The following is a 20,935-nucleotide window of genomic DNA, read 5'->3' as shown; positions in this document are numbered from 1 at the left end:
TAGAAGGATTCCTAAGTCAGCTTGTGTGTTCCATATCTGAGCTCCGGGCCGGGGGGTGGCCGGGGGGTGGTGTGCTGAAACACAATTTGAACCCTGTTTTGTTTTTGTTTGTGTTTTTTTTTTTAAAAAAAGAAAAAAACCACCCAGATTTTTGCAGTCTTTCCCACAAGGAATTTGAATTCGCAGCTTTAAGACGGCTCCCGCGGGGCTCAGCGCTGAAGTTCAAACTTGGAAATTAAAAATAAAAATAAAAACAGGAGCTTTCTGGCCCAACCCTTTGGATTTAAAAAATATATATATATGCAGCGGTGGGGGGAAAAAACCTTTTCAATCCTTTGCAAAATTCAGCTTCCATGCTTGTCCCTTACCCCTCCCTGCGGCCTTCAAGCGTGTGCCCACAAAAGCTATTTTTCCCTGCTTAAAGCCCTTTTACTCACTCCTTACTCGGCAGTTGAGGCCTGCTTTGTCCCTGGGCAGCCAGTTGCTGACCACAAACACCGTCCCGCAGCCACACCGGGTTGCAGGGAGGGAAAAACCGGTGGGCCCATTCCCATCCTTAGAAAAATGTGGGTGCTTTTTCAGCGTCGGGGGGAGCCACTTCGTGGCGGCACCTGCCTGGGGTGGCAGAAAAGGCGTCCATTGCCCCTCAGCGTGGCAAGGGAGTAACGGTAACCATGTGCCCCCGACCTCAAGAGGTGCTTTCAATTGCACTAAAAACTCTTCAGCTGCTCCCTGTGCAAAGAGACCCTTCTGGACGTTTTAGGATTTTCTGGAAGGGCAGCGTAGCTCAAAAGCAGCACGGGGGTTTTTGCATTCGACTCGCCTCCGTCAGGACTAGCCCCTTGCTTTAACCCAAAGCGGAGAGCACAGGAGTCCTCGTTTCCCAGCGCAAACCTGGCGGATTTTTGGCTGCGCAAAGCGCAGATTTGGTCGCGCTAGTAGACGGAGGGTATATACGTCGGAAGTAATATATCTTTGGAGGGTGCCGGAGCAGAAATGCCTCATTCTTTTAACAAGGATTTGGGGAATGATGGGGTTGATTCACACAATCACACTTGTCAGGTTGCTGGGGGCGCAAGCAGTCGCAGGTTTCTGAGGGTATGGGGGGTGGGAGGGGTCCAAAGGCACTCTCAGATGGGGGGGGGGGAAGGACCAACAGCTCAAAGCTGCTTCCTTAAGAGTTTGTTTGCTGTTTCTCCATCAGAGCCAGCATGAACGCCTGTTTTGATTTGCAAAAATTACCCCATTTCTGAGCAAATGGCTTTTCTTTCTTTTGGTGTGTATGTGTGTGTGTGTGTTCCCTTCTCCATTCCTCTAAGGACGCAACACATAAAAAAATCCCCCAGCATTTTGCTGCAAAGAAGAACCGACTATTGTTTTTTCCCCTAACAGCGATAACTTGTGTTTCAGGTTTGATTCTTTTGTGTTACAGGATTGTGAAGTTGTTTTAACATCCCAGGCTGCTTATCCAAAGATTACAGGCTGAAAAACTTCTCTGTCTTCCCTCAAATTTCCTCTTTTTTTTTTCTTTTAAAAATATCATTGGTTCGGGTCAAGATATATATATATATATATTTATATATATATATATATATTTAAGCCTTGGGTTCCCAGGTGCTCTCCATGTGCGTCTCTCTCTCTCTCTCTCTCTCTCTCTCTCTCTCTCACTGTTTTAATTTATTTGACAGAATTCTAATTGTAATCTTCACTGCATATTCCTCTTATCTTTTTTTATTTTATTTTATTTTATTTTTGCAATTTTGGGCTATGAAGAAGGAATATCCTGGCGAAGAAGGAAGAAAAGGCTTGAAGAAATTTGGGGGGGGGAGGGCGGGGGGGGGCAGGGCGAAGTGTGGGGCATTCTTCATCTTTAGAGCTAACTACTCTAAAAAGAAATTTGTTTGGTAAGAATCAATTAGTACAACTAATTGTAACATATTCTTTTAAATAAATTGATTTATTCGATGAAACTGTCCAGCTTTCATTTGTATATATATATATATGCATATATTGCTGGAAGATTTCAAGCTTTGGGGAGGCAGAATTTCCATTAAACAGAAGGGATTTTTGCCTGGTAGACATTCTCCCTCCCTACACACACACACACCACACACTGCCAAGAATCTACTTTCAATTAAGGCTTTCTTGCCCACGGGGGATCCTTGTGCCACGCAGGACGAATAGCATTCCAGGAAGCCCAGATGTGCTCTCCAGCATTGCAGCTGTGCTTGCAAACCGAGTCTTGGAGAATTTGCCACTGTGTGGAAGCAGCCAGGCAAAAAAATACATAAAAAAAAAAAAAATCACCGGTTGTGTGTGCGAGGTTTTCCCACCGTTCCCTTTTTCCAATTTATTTTTTAAAAATAAATTGGACAATGAAATGCACAAAAATTGTGTGCATTTTAGCACGGAATATTGGAAAGAGCCTCAAGTCGGTCTACCGAGCAAACAGAACTTTTTTGGTCTCCTTTCCCTACAGCTCACTGACAACAGGGACTAGGAACTTAGCTGGTTTTTTTTTTTTTTAAAAGACATTCCAGCTGGAATCTTGACCCTCATTCCTTAAGGAAGTGAAGGTGAGATCTGGGGTCGGGGGGATTTAAGAAGGCGAGGGGGAAGGCAAGGCAAGAGTCGGGTCTTCCTGGCAAATGGGGGAGGGAGGGGGGAGGGCGTTCCTTAATAAACGAATTTTCGGACTCTCAAGCCTTAAAAGTTGGTCTTGATCAGGAGGAACGGCATGAAGTGGAAAAGAAAAATAATAATCCTTTCCCCCCAATGAGTCTTCACGGCCCCGGCTCCTTGTCAGGTGGCTGCTAATTCCGATTCTAGGAGGGGGTTAGATTGGATGACCTCTAGGGTACCCCCTAGGCTGGCTTCGCCAGGCTTCCAGGAGCTTCCTGCTGGGATGGCAGCTTTGTCGGAAGATGGAGGCTGACTCTGCGGTCAGAGATGGCTGGGTAAGGTGGGGGGGCGGTAGAGGGGGGGGCAATGGCCGGTCATTTCCACCCTGGACCGGCCTCCTCCTCCTCCTGTAGGCCGGCTGGCTGGCTGCAGCATCTCCATCTTGGCTGCCTGTGGATCCTCCTGCCCCCTCTTGCCTCTTCTCCAAACCCCCCCACCCCTTTTTTGCCTGCCTCTCTCTAGGGGGGGGCGTACTTTGGAAATGGGTGGGGGTCTCCAGCAGAGAGAGAGAGAGAGAGAGAGAGAGAGAGAGATGCTGGAGGATGGCTGAAACGCAATTCCTTCCTTCCTTCCCTCCTTCCTTCCTTCCCTCTCTCCTTCCTTCCTTCCTTCCTTCCCTCCTTCCTTCCTTCTTTCCTTCCTTCCCTCCTTTCCTCCCTCCCTCCCTCCCTCCCTCCTACACGAAGGCTTGGTCTGCTAAGCTGCCATTCATCTTTTCTTCTGGTCCAAAGCAGGAAAGAAGGAAGAAGGATTCGGGGAATTTAAATCCTCTTTTTCCAACCGACATGGACACGGATTCCTCCGCTCGCCTCCTGGCCTTCACCTTCTTCCTTCTCATCCCAGGTAACGGGCTTCCTTCCTCCCCTTCCTCTTCCTCCCCTGCCCCCCCCCACCCACCTGTCCTGCCCACCTCTCCGGCACAATAACCCCAGCAGTGGCAGATGGGTCCCCTCAAAGAGCTTTGAGGGGGGGGGGCTAAGAATCCCTGGGGTTTGGGAAAAGGGGTTTTATAGCCCCCCTCCCCGTGTGATGGAGGCTGCCTGGTTTTCAGAGAGGCGGGGGGGAGAAATTCCATTCCCCCCCCCACTTCAGGTCCAGTTTGAATGGGAAATTTCCAACTCTGTAATTCTCTGAATCTTGTTTGGGGCTTGAGGGCTGTCATCCACAATAGCCTCGGATGGTGTGTGTGTGTGTGTGTGTGTTTCTCTCTCTGTGTGTGCGTGTTTTATTTTGCCACGCTCTGCCTTCTGCCTGTTGGTGTGTTTGTGGGTGTTCTGCTTTGCGGGCATGAAAGCCAACAGCAACTGTCTTCCCTCGCTCTCTTCTCTGCCTACGGAGTTAAGATTTTTGCATGTTGCGTTGCGGCTTTACTGAATGGGGAAGGACGGGGGGGGAGGTGGAGGGTTCCTTGAGAGCCTCCAAGGGGGGGGCACCTTCTCCTCCCCCCCCCTCTTCCATTCAAGATCAGCCCTGCTGGCAGATTTCCATTAGCAGAGCCGGCTGTGGGTTTTCTGCCTCTCCAGTGCTGCAATTTGAAAGGGGTGGGGTGGGGGGACGATCTCTGGGTGGGTGGGGGGGATTTAAATCTGGGCCAGAGGCTTTGGGTTGAAAGGATCAGGCTGGGCTAGAGGCAGGGGATTATGGATGGCACGGCTTGAAGAGAAGGACGGTCTTGAAAAAGCAGCGGAGCAGATCGTAGAGCACAGAAGGGACCCTGGAGGTCATCTAGTCCAACCCCCTGCTCAAGGCAGAAGACCTTATACCGTCCTGCTCAAGTGGTTGTCCAATTTCTTCTTTAAAATCTCCGCTTTTGGGGCACCCACAACCTCTGAAGGAAAATCCCTTCCACTGATGAATTGTTCTCCCAATCAGGAAATTCCTCCTTCGTTCCAGGTTGCTTCTCTCCTTGATTAATTTCCATCCGTTGCTTTTTCTCCTGCCTTTTGGGGGCTTTGGAGAAGAGGTGGAACCCCCCCCTCTTCTTTGGGGCAGCCCCTCAAGTACTAGAAGACTGCTATCGTGTCCCCCCCCCTTATCCTTCTCTTCAATAGGCTACATATACACAGCTCCCTCAACCGTCCATCCTACGGATTTGTAACAATGATATAAATAGAATGACATCAAAAATAACCACCCTCTTAAAGGTTGAGAAACACTCTTTAAGGGCTCAGAGGCACCCTTGTCTTTAATCTTCTGTGCAAGCCAAGCACCTCAGCACAGAGATGGACATCTAAAACAGCTAAAACATCTCCCCAAATTCTGGATCTTGATGTTCTCCTCAACATAACCTGTCCAACTCTCGGTTTCCAGACTCCGAAGGAGGCCCCCACCAGCGCCAGCTGCTGAAGGACCTGATGGAAGACTACATCCCCCTGGAGAGGCCTGTGGGGGATGACACCCAAGCCATCACCATCCACTTCACCCTCAGCCTGATGCAGATCATGGACCTGGTAAGTCCTGGAGATGACCACCAAAGACATGGAGACATCTCGCCGGTTCTTAATTTTCCAGCTGAATTCATCGCTCTGTATCCCAAGATATTTTTTTGGGTGTGTGTGTGTGTCAAGCATTCCTCTGCTATCCTCATGCTTGATTTTTTTCCCCAAACATAAAAAAAAATAAAAATCAGGAATTTAATCAGGAATTAACTCCCAAAACAAGCTATCAGAAACGGCCAGGCACGTGATGGTCTGGAATGACGCACGGCCTTCGTTTTGTAAGTGGGCGCGGTGCAAACGCAGCCTCCGTAAGACCAACACAACGGTCGCAAAGTGAATGGCACAATTATTAAACAAGCCAGCGGGCCGTGGTTGTGCCCCAAAGTGGAAGGAGCAAAACCGGCGTAAAATGCAATCACATCAGCCCAAATGATTGTTTAAATGCAGTTGTGTTGCCAAGAATCCCAAATCTGCTCACACGGACTCCAGGATGGAGGTCGGGACGACGGTTAAAACTTTAGGACCACCTTATGAATCCCCTTTTCTGGGGAGGTTGTAACTTTGAACTGGTCATAAGTGGAGGACTACCTTATTATTAAACAAACTCATCTCTGGCTAAGAGTGCTTTTGAATTTTTAAAGAGAGTGTGGCTTTTTAGGTGTTTCTAAGAAATATTCATTATTATTATTATTATTATTATTATTATTATTATTATTATTATTATTATTATTATTATTATTATTATTATTATTATTATTATTTCTGTGGTCCGGGCAGGACGAGAAGAATCAAGTCCTCACCACCAACGTCTGGCTGCAGATGGTACGTTTATTTTTGTCTAATTTAAGGGTGATGTAAGGGAAGGGAAAGGGCACCCCAAAATCAGGCACCTTATAAAGAGCTGCCTGCTTTTTTTTTTTTTTTAAGTACTGGTACGATCACTACTTGCGTTGGAACGAATCCGAATATCCCGGAGTGAAGTCCCTGCGTTTTTCGGCTGACCAGGTGTGGAAACCAGACATCCTTCTCTACAACAGGTAAGGCAGGGGTCCAANACCTGGGAACCCAAGGCTTAAATATATATATATATATATAAATATATATATATATATATCTTGACCCGAACCAATGATATTTTTAAAAGAAAAAAAAAAGAGGAAATTTGAGGGAAGACAGAGAATATATATATATATATATTTGAGCCTTGGGTTCCCAGGTGCTCTCCACGTGCGTCTCTCTCTCTCTCTCTCACTGTTTTAATTTATTTGACAGAATTCTAATTGTAATCTTCACTGCATATTCCTCTTATCTTTTTTTATTTTATTTTATTTTTTTTTTTGCAATTTTGGGCTATGAAGAAGGAATATCCTGGCGAAGAAGGAAGAAAAGGCTTGAAGAAATTTTGGGGGGGAGGGCGGGTGGGGGCAGGGCGAAGTGTGGGGCATTCTTCATCTTTAGAGCTAACTACTCTAAAAAGAAATTTGTTTGGTAAGAATCAATTAGTACAACTAATTGTAACATATTCTTTTAAATAAATTGATTTATTCGATGAAACTGTCCAGCTTTCATTTGTGTATATATATATAAGCATATATTGCTGGAAGATTTCAAGCTTTGGGGAGGCAGAATTTCCATTAAACAGAAGGGATTTTTGCCTGGTAGACATTCTCCCTCCCTACACACACACACACACACACACACACTGCCAAGAATCTACTTTCAATTAAGGCTTTCTCGCCCACGGGGGATCCTTGTGCCACGCAGGACGAATAGCATTCCAGGAAGCCCAGATGTGCTCTCCAGCATTGCAGCTGTGCTTGCAAACCGAGTCTTGGAGAATTTGCCACTGTGTGGAAGCAGCCAGGCAAAAAAATACATAAAAAAAAAAAAATCACCGGTTGTGTGTGCGAGGTTTTCCCACCGTTCCCTTTTTCCAATTTATTTTTTAAAAATAAATTGGACAATGAAATGCACAAAAATTGTGTGCATTTTAGCACGGAATATTGGAAAGAGCCTCAAGTCGGTCTACCGAGCAAACAGAACTTTTTTGGTCTCCTTTCCCTACAGCTCACTGACAACAGGGACTAGGAACTTAGCTGGTTTTTTTTTTTTTTAAAGAGACATTCCAGCTGGAATCTTGACCCTCATTCCTTAAGGAAGTGAAGGTGAGATCTGGGGTGGGGGGGATTTAAGAAGGCGAGGGGGAAGGCAAGGCAAGAGTCGGGTCTTCCTGGCAAACGGGGGAGGGAGGGGGGAGGGCGTTCCTTAATAAACGAATTTTCGGACTCTCAAGCCTTAAAAGTTGGCCTTGATCAGGAGGAACGGCATGAAGTGGAAAAGAAAAATAATCCTTTCCCCCCAATGAGTCTTCACGGCCCCGGCTCCTTGTCTGGTGGCTGCTAATTCCGATTCTAGGAGGGGGTTAGATTGGATGACCTCTAGGGTACTCCCTAGGCTGGCTTTGCCAGGCTTCGAGGAGCTTCCTGCTGGGATGGCAGCTTGGTTGGAAGATGGAGGCTGACTCTGCGCTCAGAGATGGCTGGATAAGGTGGGGGGGCAGAGGGGGGGGCAATGGCCGGTCCTTTGCACCCTGGACCAGCCTCTTCCTCCTCCTGTAGGCCGGCTGGCTGGCTGCAGCATCTCCATCTTGGCTGCCTCTGGATCCTCCTGCCCCCTCTTGCCTCTTCTCCAGACCCCACACCCACCCCTTTGCCTGCCTCTCTCATCCCTGGGGGGGGGCGTTCTTTGGAAATGGGTGGGGGTCTCCAGCAGAGAGAGAGACAGAGAGAGAAAGAGAGAGATATGCTGGAGGATGGCTGAAACGCAATTCCTTCCTTCCCTCCCTCCCTCCCTCCTTCCTTCCTTCCCTCCTTCCTTCCTACCCTCCCTCCCTCCTTCCCTCCCTCCTTCCTTCCTTCCTTCCCTCCTTCCTTCCTTTCCTCCTTCCTTCCTTCCCTCCTTCCTTCCCTCCCTCCTTCCTTCCTTCCTTCCTTCCTTCCTTCCCTCCCTCCTTCCTTCCTTCCCTCCTTCCTTCCTTTCCTCCCTCCCTCCTTCCTTCCCTCCTTCCCTCCCTCCTTCCTTCCTTCCTTCCCTCCTTTCCTCCCTCCCTCCCTCCCTCCCTCCTACACGAAGGCTTGGTCTGCTAAGCTGCCATTCATCTTTTCTTCTGGTCCAAAGCAGGAAAGAAGGAAGAAGGATTCGGGGAATTTAAATCCTGTTTTTCCAACCGACATGGACACGGATTCCTCCGCTCGCCTCCTGGCCTTCACCTTCTTCCTTCTCATCCCAGGTAACGGGCTTCCTTCCTTCCCTTCCTCTTCCTCTTCCTCCCCTGCCCCCCCCCCACCCACCTGTCCTGCCCACCTCTCCGGCACAATAACCCCAGCAGTGGCAGGTGGGTCCCCTCAAAGAGCTTTGAGGGGGGGGGCTAAGAATCCCTGGGGTTTGGGAAAAGGGGTTTTATAGCCCCCCTCCCCGTGTGATGGAGGCTGCCTGGTTTTCAGAGAGGCTGGGGGGGGGATCCCATTCCCACCCCCCCACTTCAGGTCCAGTTTGAATGGGAAATTTCCAACTCTGTAATTCTCTGAATCTTGTTTGGGGTTTGAGGGCTGTCATCCACAATAGCCTCGGATGGTGTTTGTGTGTGTGTGTGTGTGTTTCTCCCTCTGTGTGTGCGTGCTTTATTTTGTCATGCTCTGCCTTCTGCCTGTTGGTGTGTTTGTGTGTGTTCTGCTTTGCGGGCATGAAAGCCAACGCACAACTGTCTTCCCTCGCTCTCTTCTCTGCCTACGGAGTTAAGATTTTTGCATGTTGCGTTGCGGATTTGCTGAATGGGGAAGGACGGGGGGGGAGGTGGAGGGTTCCTTGAGAGCCTCCAAGGGGGGGGAACCTTCTCCGATCTCTGGGTGGGGGGGGGATTTAAATCTGGGCCAGAGGCTTTGGGTTGAAAGGATCAGGCTGGGCTAGAGGCAGGGGATTATGGATGGCACGGCTTGAAGAGAAGGACGGTCTTGAAAAAGCAGCGGAGCAGATCGTAGAGCACAGAAGGGACCCTGGAGGTCATCTAGTCCAACCCCCTGCTCAAGGCAGAAGACCTTATACCGTCCTGCTCAAGTGGTCGTCCAATTTCTTCTTTAAAATCTCCGCTTTTGGAGCACCCACAGCCTCTGAAGGAAAATCCCTTCCACTGATGAATTGTTCTCCCAATCAGGAAATTCCTCCTTTCTTTCCAGGTTGCTTCTCTCCTTGATTAATTTCCATCCGTTGCTTCTTCTCCTGCCTTTTGGGGGCTTTGGAGAAGAGGTGGACCCCCCCCTCTTCTTTGGGGCAGCCCAAGTACTGGAAGACTGCTATCGTGTCCCCCCCCCCCCCCTTATCCTTCTCTTCAATAGGCTACATATACACAGCTCCCTCAACCGTCCATCCTACGGATTTGTATCAATGATATAAATAGAATGACATCAAAAATAACCACCCTCTTAAAGGTTGAGAAACACTCTTTAAGGGCTCAGAGACACCCTTGTCTTTAATCTTCTGAGCCAAGCACCTCAGCACAGAGATGGACATCTAAAACATCTCCCCAAATTCTGGATCTTGATGTTCTCCTCAACATACATATCCAACTCTCGGTTTCCAGACTCCGAAGGAGGCCCCCACCAGCGCCAGCTGCTGAAGGACCTGATGGAAGACTACATCCCCCTGGAGAGGCCTGTGGGGGATGACACCCAAGCCATCACCATCCACTTCACCCTCAGCCTGATGCAGATCATGGACCTGGTAAGTCCTGGAGATGACCACCAAAGACATGGAGACGTCTCGCCGGTTCCTAATTTTCCAGCTGAATTCATCGCTCTGTATCCCAATATATTTTTTTTTGGGGGGGGGTCAAGTGTTCCTCTGCTATCCTCCTGCTTGATTTTTTCCCAAACATAAAAATCAGGAATTTAATCAGGAATTAACTCCCAAAACAAGCTATCAGAAACGGCCAGGCACGTGATGGTCTGGAATGACGCACGGCCTTCGTTTTGTAAGTGGGCGCGGTGCAAACGCAGCGTCCGTAAGACCAACACAACAGTCGCAAAGCGAATGCCACAATTATTAAACAAGCCAGCGGGCCGTGGTTTTGCCCCAAAGTGGAAGGAGCAAAACCGGCGTAAAATGCAATCACATCATCCCAAATGATTGTTTAAATGCAGTTGTGTTGCCAAGAATCCCAAATCTGCTCACACGGACTCCAGGATGGAGGTCGGGACGACGGTTAAAACTTTAGGACCACCTTATAAATCCCCTTTTCTGGGGAGGTTGTAACTTTGAGCCGGTCGTAAGTGAAGGACTACCTTGTTATTAAACAAACTCATCTCTGGCTAAGAGTGCTTTTGAATTTTTAAAGAGTGTGTGGCTTTTTAGGTGTTTCTAAGAAATATTCATTATTATTATTATTATTATTATTATTATTATTATTATTATTATTATTATTATTATTATTATTATTATTATTATTATTATTATTATTATTATTATTATTATTATTTATTTTTTTTCTGTGGTCCGGGCAGGACGAGAAGAATCAAGTCCTCACCACCAATGTCTGGCTGCAAATGGTACGTTTATTTTTGTCTAATTTAAGGGTGATATAAGGGAAGGGAAAGGGCACCCCAAAATCAGGCACCTTATAAAGAGCTGCCTGCTTTTTTTTTTTTTTTAAGTACTGGTACGATCACTACTTGCGTTGGAACGAATCCGAATATCCCGGAGTGAAGTCCCTGCGTTTTTCGGCTGACCAGGTGTGGAAACCAGACATCCTTCTCTACAACAGGTAAGGCAGGGGTCCAAAAATTGGGGGGAGGGGACTTTTGGGGTCCCTTAACTGGCGATGTAAAGCCAGTTAAGACAGATCTTGCGCAAGGAGCGCCACAACAGGCTTTAAATAAAACGGGAGAGTTTAATTCTTGTTTTTTCCCCCCTCTCCATCTGGCAACCTTTGCTAGATTTTGAATTGTGGGTCAGGATTATCCTGGGCCAGGGGTCTCCAAATGTGGCCCCTTTAAGACTTGTGGACTTGGCATGGCTGGCTGGGGAATTCTGGGAGTTGAAGTCCACAAGTTTTAAAGGGGCCACATTTGGATGGGGGTCCTTTATGCTTGCAAGAAGGGGTGAGAATGTTTTGATCACAGCTTGGAAATTTCTGACTCTGGAGTGTGTGTGTGTGTGTGTGTGTGTGTGTCCTTCTGTCCCCTTCCCCATTTTTTTGTTCCCAGTGCCAACGAGCAGTTTGACTCCACCCTCCACACCCACGTCTTGGTGAATTCCAGCGGTTACTGCCAGTGGCTGCCCCCAGGTGAGATGGGAAGGGTGCAAAAATAAGATTTATTTCTCTTTTTCCCAAAAAAAAATAATAATGAAATATTTCAAAAGAGGTCCGATATGTTTGAATAGCTGAGCAGGATGGATGTCTTATTTTATACACGGGCTCCTGAGTAATTTTTTTAGTTTTAAATTTTAGAAAAGGAGTTTGAGATTTCACTGCTGCCCAACCAGTTGAGGAAATATTTTAGTCCTAGTTGGGTCATGAAACATCTGCAAGGAAATAACCACGCTCAGAAAGAGCACCAAGGATCCCACACTTTCCTTCCTTCCTTCCTTCCTTCCTTCCTTCCTTCCTTCCTTCCTTCCTTCCTTCCTTCCTTCCTTCCTTCCTATAAACCCCACTCTCTTCTAGCACTGATGAGGTTACCTAGCTGGGCCACGAAACGTCTGCAAGAACACGCCCCCAAGCTCAGAGAGCACCAAGGACCCCCACTTTTAATCCTTGCCCTCCTTCCACCCTTCGCCCCCTTTCCTCCCCTTCCTGCAGGGGTCTTGAAAAGCACCTGCCGAATCGACGTCCGCTGGTTCCCCTTTGACACCCAAAAATGCAACCTCAAGTTCGGCTCCTGGACTCACGACGGCTGGCTGCTGGATCTCCGCATGTTGGAGAGCGACACGTCGGGCTATGTGTCCAACGGCGAGTGGGACCTTGTGGGTAAGAGTTGGGTTGCCCTTCCCGATATGGAGGTCCGTCTGGAACCGCCAGGGCCCCGGGACCCCAGGGCAGTCGACTCTTCCTTCCTCACCCTCCATCCCACAGGTGTCCCTGGCAGCGAGAACCGGGTCTTCTACGAATGCTGCCGGGAGCCCTACCTGGACATCACCTTTGTGGTCATCATGCGCCGCCGGACCCTCTATTACGCCCTGAACATGTTGGTGCCCTGTTTGCTCCTCTCGGCCGTGACGTTTTTGGTCTTCCTGTTGCCCGCCGATTCGGGGGAGAAGATTTCTCTGGGTAAGACTCATTGGCACCAGGAGGGGGCGAGGTTTGGCTGTGTAGCCGGGCGAGGGGAGCGCGAGAGACAACCGGTGGGCAAAGGTTGGAGATGTTTGTGCAGGTAGAAAGAGGGAGATTTGCCCGTCAAGCAGGCGCCTTCAAACAAAATAGATGTTGTAGAGCAGGGGTCTTCCAACTTGGCCCTTTGATGACTTGTGGACTTCAACTCCCAGAAGTCCTCAGCCAGGCACAAGGGCCCTGATAGTCTACAACTGTGGCTCTTCTAGGACTGGTGGACTTCAACTCCCAGAATTCCTGAGCTGGCATGGCTGGCTAGAGAATTCTGGGAGTTGAAGTCCACAACAAGCCTTAAAACTTGCCCGGTTTGGAGACTAAACCTGGTTGGCTAGGGAATTCTGAGAGTTGAAGTCCACACATCTTAAAGTTGCCCAGCTTGGAGACCAAACACAGCTGGCTGAGGAATTCTGGGAGTTGAAGTCCACATGTCGTAAAAGGGAGTTGAAGTCCACATGTCGTAAAAGTTCCCCACCCCTGATCTACAAGGATAAAAATTCCCTTTCCATGGCAGATTTGGAGATCAGTCTGGAACTATCCCCATTTTGCAGATGGGAAGACTGAGGCTGAGGCAGGTGGGGCTGACCTGGGGCTCCCTCCTCCTCCTCCTCTTCACGGAAAGTCCATGGGACACCCCCCACCCTTTAACCTTTTGGGATCTCCTTTCTCCCCAGGCATCACCGTGCTGCTGTCGCTCACCGTCTTCATGTTGCTGGTGGCTGAAGTGATGCCAGCCACCTCCGACTCGGTGCCGCTGATAGGTGAGGCTGGAGACAGGGAATTTAATTTCAAGGGAGCACCCGCCGGCCTTTCTCCCTCGCCCAAACCCGGGGTGCACGTCCGTCACCTCCGATTTTGGACCTTGCAAGGAACGGACGATCAGTAACACGTGGACGGGCACTGTCAAAATCTGCCCTGAAGGAAGAAGCTGGTTGCGCTGTGGAGATTTTCTCCTTTTCTGCTTTTTTTGTGTGTGTGGGGGGGCTGGTTTGTGTTTTGGGGTGCTGATCAATCTGCTTTCCTCTCCAGGGCAGTACTTTGCCAGCACCATGGGCATGGTGGGTCTCTCCGTGATGACCACCGTTTTTGTCCTCCAGTACCATCACCACGATCCCGAGGGAGGGTCCATGCCAAGATGGGTGAGTGCCACCTCTTGGTTTGGACTGGCTCGCGTGCTTTAAGAGGGGGTGGGCTTCAACTCCCAGAATCCCCCAGTTCGTGTGCTTAAGAGGGGTGGACTTCAACTCCCAAAATTCTGGCTGGCTAGGGAATTCTGGGACTTGAAGTCCCACAAATCCTCTCCTCCCCTTCTCCCTTCTCAGTAGTCCCCTTCTCTCATCCAACCGCTTCTTCCACGCAGGTCCAGGTGCTGGTGCTGAACTGGGGCGCCTGGCTCTTGCGGATGCGCCACCCCGGAGAAGAACCCTTGGAGCGCCCCCCCTGCACCCCCAGTTTGCTGAGCTGCAGTTCGGACAACAGTGATGGAGGCAGCCCCCCTACCCATCCAGCTGGGCCCGTGGCCAATGGCCACCTGGTCTACGCGGGGATCCCCACGGCTGCCGTCGCTCCCGCCCCCTTCCCCACCAAGCCCCCCAACGTGCCCCGGCCCTTCCTCTTCTCCCCGGAGCCCCCATCCTCCTTCCTGGAAGATGCCCTCTCTGCCCCCCGTCTGAGCTCCATCCTGAAGGAGCTGAGATACGTGGCTCAGCGCTTCCGCAGCCAAGATGTCTCCCGGGCCACCTGCAGCCAGTGGAAGTTTGCCGCGGCCGTCATTGACCGCCTCTGCCTGGTCCTCTTTGCCCTCTTCCACATCGTCTGCTCCATCGCCATCCTGATGGCGGCCCCCAACTTCGCCGAGGCCATCACCAAGGACTTCCTCTGACGCTCCGGAGCTGGACTTCCTCCGAGGACCTTCTCGAGAGGGTGAGAAGGTCCCTCCTGGATGGAGAAAGACGGGGCTGGCCGGAGACCCTCCCGTGCATGCTGACAATCTGGATTTTTTGTGGTGGACAGCAAGGTTTGCCTGCAATAGTTGTGGAGCTCCTCCTGCAAGGGAGGTCCTCGTTGGCCAGGGAGGACAAGGTGGTGGTCTCGTCCTGGGCTGGTTCTCCTTCAGAAATCGTGGGCGCTCCATCACTGGAGGCTTTTAAGAAGAGACTGGACGGTCACTTATCGGAAATGGTATAGGTTCTCCTGCTTGAGCGGGGGGCTGGACTAGAAGACCTCCAAGGTTCTCTTCTCTTCTCTTCTCTTCCTATTCTATTCTATTCTATTCTATTCTATTCTATTCTATTCTATTCTATTCTATTCTATTCTATTCTATTCTATTCTCTCTTCTCTTCTCTATTCTATTCTATTCATATTTTCTATTCTATTCTACTCTACTCTATTTCTATTCTATATTCCATTTCTATTATATTTCTATTCTATTCTATATTCTATATTGTTTCTATTTTTCTATTCTATTCTGTTCTATTCTATTTCTATTATTCTATTCTATTCTATTCTATTCTATATTTCTATTCTATTCATATTTTCTATTCTACTCTACTCTATTTCTATTCTACATTCTATTTCTATTCTATTTCTATTCTCTACTTCTATTCTATTCTACTCTACTTCTATTCTATTCTATTCTATTTCTATTCTATTCTATTCTATTCTATTCTATTCTATTCTATTCTATTCTATTCTATTCTATTCCTATTCTATTCTATTCTATTCTATTCTATTCTATTCTATTTTTATTTCTATTCTATTATTATTCTATTCTATTCTTCCTCCAAACCCCTCAAGCTGCCCTCTTCAGCCCTCACTGCCATGCTGAACGTTCAGATCCTGGAGTCTTTGCACCACGAAGGCGAGGGCGTTTCCAGACCTGCAAACTCTTACCCAGAGGGAGCTGCATTTGGGGCACGTTCCCCCCAAAATGTCCACCTTCTGTCTTGTGAACTGTGACACAACTGCCGAAGACCCTGCCTTGACTCTGGACCTCCCAAAACGGGTCTCTTCTCAGTTCCTTCCAGCAGGGCTGACCCCAGACTCAAATCCAGTAGAAGGGCTGAACTGGACACCTAATTTCTGCCTGAAGAGCACAGATTACAGACCCTAGATAAATAATCTGTGATTTGTTTACAGACGGGACAGTTTCCCAGTTTGAAAAGAGTACTGCGAAAGACAGCTGCAAAACAAGGGTTGCACTGGACTAAGCCAGACATTCTGAGATCTCTGTTACTGCTGTTATACATACATATATATATATATATATATATTCTTAGTGTATGCTCACCATATCACTCTTACGAGCCAAAGGGTATCATCTCATTCTAGTTTTCCGCTTATTTTATTGAAACAGGAAAAAAAATAAATTATTCAAAGTAAACAGCAATAAATAATCAATAATTTAAGCCTTGATATTGTCTGAAAATTACCACCATCGCCCCTTTTTCACTTCTTTCAACCCCTTCTTCCATTAGTGCTGCTAAACAAAATCACTATTAAACCCACCTCCCAGCTCCACAAAATGAAATAATAAAAGAAAGAAAAAGAGGACAAAAAAAAAACCAGGGAGAAAGAGAGAGAAAGAGAAAATGAAAAACAAATAATCTTGAAACTCTTCTAAGATCAGAAACGGGAAGAGGACCAAAGGATTAACACCCCCCCCCTTTTTTTTTTCTTCAAAATATTAATTGCCGCTAAATCGCAATGGAATTATTTACAATTACTGGATCAGCAAAAGAGACTGTAAACATATATTTTTTTTCCTGCTCTTTCTGGCGTGTTTTTTCTTTCTTTCTTTTTTTTTAAATGGTGGGAACCTCCCGCGATTCGGAGGCCTTAAAAAGACAAAACGCCGCCGGCAGAGACACAGAGGTGAAAATCATTTCCCGGGAGGAATGGGGCAGAAATCCGAGCTCCGAGGGTGGAATTTTACACGCACCAAGCTATTCCAGAAAGTGGGGAGCAGAGTTTGGGGGTACGTAAGAGAGTTGCAGATTAAGGGTTGAGAAGAATGGGGGGGGAGCTTTGTCTGGTAGTGATGCAATGAACTTCTGGACCCCAGAGAGGGTCTTGGGAACGGGCCAGCCACCTCCTAAGGGCCAATCCCTCTCGCCCATCCAAACTGTTGCCTCAGTTTTACGACGGAGGGAAATATTCCAATATTCCAAGCATTGCTGATGGGACTTTGCTTTACCCCTCCCCTTCATTTTTCTCATTCTCCTTCCCTTTGTTTTTTTTTAAAAAAGACGCGTCTGTCCGTCCGTCCGTACAAAGGGAAAAAAAGGATGGATGGACCCTTCTGCTCCATACGTCGGGCCGGCCAAGGTTTCTTAGCCGAAAGTTTTGGCTGCGGAGGAAGCGGTTTGCGAAGAGTTGCACAAGGGAGTGGATGGACAGAAAGAAAAGAGACTTTTCTCTCTCTTTAAATTTCTCCAAAGAGCTGTTCTTCCTGGAAAGAAGCGGAGACTTTTAAGAGATGCTCAACCATCTCGGAAGAAGAGGAGAAACAGACTCAGCCAGGCTAGTGAAGACCCTCCTATGTCTGACGAAGGATGTAGAAATCCAGGTTGTTTTGTTTTTTTGCAGTCCGGGATTCTTTCTCTTCGTTCTTGGTGCGTCGACAAGGAGCAGTGGGCGATGGGCTCTGTGGTCCTTTAGGTTCACAACCTAAAGAGCTCCTGGACCGCCGTAGCGGGAATCGCCTGCTCCCGTTTCAGCCCGCATCTTGTTGGTCTTGAAACCTCTGGCCACTTTGAATTTGTGTGTGTGTGTGTTTGTGTGTGTGTCTATTTTCCAATTTGGGAGAGGGGAAGCACAGTAGTTCTACCACCCCCTCCTCAAATTCCCTCCTCCATCAGCCTCCAATCCTCACGAAACCCCAGGGAAAAATAATTTGCAATTTTGGTGGTTTGAAACCCAAGATTCATTGCCTTCTTTAGGGGAGTGAGGAAAATTAGGGTACAATGTTTTTTGGGGGAGGGGCTGTTTCCCAAAACACAAGCTATTCCCCCCCCATTGGGACCCCTTCCCTTTCTCAATTCCCCCCCCCCCAAAAAAAAGGCCATTAGAAAGAAAATGGATTTGATGCAAAGTTTCTCAATCTTGGCAAGTTTGAAGACGGGTGGACTTCAACTCCCGAAACGGGTGGATTACAACTCCCAGAATTCCCCATTCTGGGACTTGTAGTCCACGCCTCTTCAGTGTTTCAGTTGAGAAACACTGGTTTAATCAGAAGCTAGACTGCCTCTTGGTCCCTGATCTCTTCTTCAAGGAGCTTAGAAATCTAGTCAGTGGAAACCTGTGGCTTTCTCAAACCTGCAGGACTACAATGCCCATCAGCTCTGGCTAGGTGGTTTATGGTGAGGGAGGCTCAGAGAGCTCTCTTGGCAGCATCTGGAGAGCATGGGTTGGTCCCCCTCTTTCACAAGGACCATCGTGTGGTTGAGATGTACAAAGTTAGAGGTAGCTGAATTTTGGCTTGGACTTGTTGACTTCAACCCAACGTTCACCAAGGCCGGCAAGAAGACGGTGTGGGTTAGGAAAAGTGGGGAGGGGGGGAGACTCCATGAGGGCGAGACCCCCAAAAGTGGCTGCCTTCTGATCTTGAATCCACCCATCTCCAGTTAAGTCCATCTCAAATCCATCCACCTATTCCCAAAAATCAACCTCCTAGTTCTTCCCCATTCTCCATCGTTCCCCCGTTGACCAAGAATGGACCTTGGAGGCATCTCCCCCAATCTGATGCTCCTTGGTTGGACCTAAAGGAGAGAGAGAGGGGCCCAGATCCCACGCTGGAGAGGAGGCAGCAGGAGACGAAGCCGGTCTGGTGGGAACTCCATCCTTGGAGAGAGGTCTTGGTGACCAACAGAGTCAAGTCAATGAGCGAAGCAACCGATGCCCGGAAGAAGCCATTTTCTAGGAGATGGATGAGGAACAAGAAGAGCAGAGAGGAGGAGGACACTGGGCTTTTGGAGAGTGGGTGACAGAGGTCAAGCAGAGATGGCTCCTACTTTGAGCTCCAGACCTGGAGAGGAGACAGAGAAGGGAAGCATCTTAGATCTTCGCTCTTCTTGGCTGGCCGCTGGATTACAGAGACTGGGAAGGAGTGGGAGGCCAAGGACATGCAGGGAGGCCCGTCTAGCTGGGATCTTGGGTCCCCAAGATCTTGTCCCCCCCATCTCCACCTGCCTCCCAAATCCACTCCCTAATCTCCTCCTTCCTTTCTGTCTCCTACAGGGCCCAAAAGGTTGGTGTCAATCGTCTCCTTGGTCTATTGGCCCCTGATCCAGGGAGGGGGTGGGAAATCCCCTTCTTAATTTCCTTTTCCCAGCTTCCCCCCCCCCCAAGATCCCAGAAGCCAGGCCTCCAATTGCAAGGACCGTGTGTGAAGAACATCATCTCGGCATCCGTCCCGGGGTGCCTACAGGAGAGGACCAAGATGCCAGAGAAGCCACCATTGCTCAGGAGTTGACCGGACTTACCAGTCTCTCCCTTGGTGCAGGAAAGGGTCAAAGGTGGCTTGCTTTGGCCGGTTTTCCTTAAATAAACTAGGTTTGTTTGGCAGGGAATGGAAGACAACCCGCCTTTAGCTAGCTAAACCGTCCTCACGGCCAGGACTCAGGAAAGGGAAGAGAAGGAGTCTTGATGGCCGTTGACCTTCCCTGCCATCAGGAAATATTGCAAAAAAAGCTGCACAAAGTGGGTGGGTGTGAAGGTGGACACACACCCCCACCACACACACAACCCTCCCATCCCCGTGAGCAGAAATCCGGGCTTCAGAAGCGCCTCAAAAGCCACCAGGCTTCCCAAGAATTGCCCTGTGGAGCTCCTCGTCCAGACGACGCCACGGGACCACAAACACAAACGCGTGCACGCGCACACACACACATACACACACGCACCGACAAATACAGAGACAGAGGAGTGACCACCAATGACAACGACCACAAGGACAACGATGACAACAAACCAGAACGAGGAGGGGAAAGAGAGGGAGAGAGAGAGAGAGAGAGAGAGAGAAAGTGGGAGAGATGGAAGATCTTTAGAAGGTTCATGAGGTCCTCCTGCGTAGGACGTCCTTGGTGGTGAGGGATCTGCATTGAAGATGGGGGCCGGCAGGGTGGTGGTGGTGGGTCACACAGGGTCCCATGGAGGTGATGGGGAAGATGGGTAGGGGGAAAAGAAATTGCAAGCCGAGCTCCTCCAGAATCGGGGGTCCCCCTTTTGCCCCACCAAGGGAAGAAGGATCTTGTCCACCTTTGAAAAGCTCCATCACAGAGATGGCTGCATTTTGGATCCAAAACACAACCCTCTTTGACTTCTCCAACTCCTAGCCTGTTGGCCTCTTAATGTGGACTAGGAACATGGCGCACACTCCCTCTTGGGCACGCGGCAAGCTCAGATCCTTCACAGCTGTCCGGCCCCTAAACCAGCTGCAGGCCGAGAACCTTTTTATGCAGATTTGGGGGGATTCTCTTCCCGACTTCTCTTCGAAATTTTGCAGAGAAGCGTTCAGTCCACGCGCGGCAAGATTAATCCGTCCGTTCAATTTAGAAAGCCCACCGTTAAGGGCTCGTTCCTGGCCGCGGGAACCGATGGGGAGCTTTTCTTCACGGGAAAGCCGAGACGGGCAAGTTCGTCTCTCATCTTGGGCCGCCCGAATTTGGAATGTAGGACACCCAAATCCCACCCAAGGGCATTTCGGGAGCTCGGCGGAGCAAAAGCAGAAAAGGAGGGTGACAGGGCTGGGAAGAGGGGAAGGAAAAAGCCGTGAGATATATATATATATATATTTGCATTTGTAGATATCGTCACAAATCAACCGCTAACCGACATGTCCGAATAAATGAAAAACAACAACAACACAAAAAACCATCCAGACGAGCAAAACACAGCACAGGCAAGAAAACTGCAGAAGAAAAAGCACAGGCCAGGAGGGTTCACAGGTGGCAACCACAACGATATCTCACACGGTGAGAAGACATGAAGGGTGGAGGAAGGAAGGGGAGCGACGTGTCGCAAATATACCCAATATTTGAGAGGTGCGATTTGCACCACAATGAATTTGCAAAGGGGACATTGAGTCTTCTTCGTCTCTGTAAGGAGGTATGGAGGACGATTTGGGGCACCGGCCAACTCGCTGCAGCAATTCAATTTAACGATTTAAACTACTTTTAAAAATGGTTTTTAATTTTTGTCCTTCGCCGTTTTGTTTTGTCCCTTCTTTATTCTATTCCGCTATTTTTATGAGAGAAGTGAAACTCTTACCCCGTGGCGAGTTGGCCGTGCCGATTTGTCATAGACCCCCTTTGTGCAAGAGTGTTGCAAGTGTTGCGTGCATGCACGCTTGATGGGGAGAGAGAGAGAGAGAGAGACAAAGAGAGAGAGACAGAGAAAGAGAGACAGAGAGAGACACAGAGAGAGAGAGACAGAGAGA

At 48.8% G+C, this 20,935-nt stretch overlaps 1 protein-coding gene across 1 annotated transcript; it reads left to right on the top strand.

Annotated features, from left to right (window-relative positions):
- Window positions 1–8,351: 8,351 nt before the first annotated feature.
- LOC107299750 (neuronal acetylcholine receptor subunit alpha-7-like) lies at window positions 8,352–14,380 on the top strand. The gene is made up of 10 exons (XM_015829094.1): window positions 8,352–8,409; window positions 9,757–9,896; window positions 10,676–10,720; window positions 10,826–10,935; window positions 11,378–11,457; window positions 11,974–12,141; window positions 12,247–12,441; window positions 13,173–13,259; window positions 13,528–13,637; window positions 13,859–14,380. Exons 1-10 carry the CDS (start codon window positions 8,352–8,354, stop codon window positions 14,378–14,380), a joined length of 1,515 nt encoding a protein of 504 aa, XP_015684580.1.
- Window positions 14,381–20,935: the final 6,555 nt, after the last annotated feature.

This window comes from Protobothrops mucrosquamatus, unplaced genomic scaffold (genome assembly GCF_001527695.2).
Source record: "Protobothrops mucrosquamatus isolate PMUCROS unplaced genomic scaffold, P.Mucros_1.0 scaffold5406, whole genome shotgun sequence".
Classification (NCBI taxonomy): Eukaryota; Metazoa; Chordata; class Lepidosauria; order Squamata; family Viperidae; genus Protobothrops; species Protobothrops mucrosquamatus.
The sequence above is the reverse complement of the archived record's forward strand: the minus strand, read 5'-3'. Positions and strand labels throughout refer to the sequence as shown.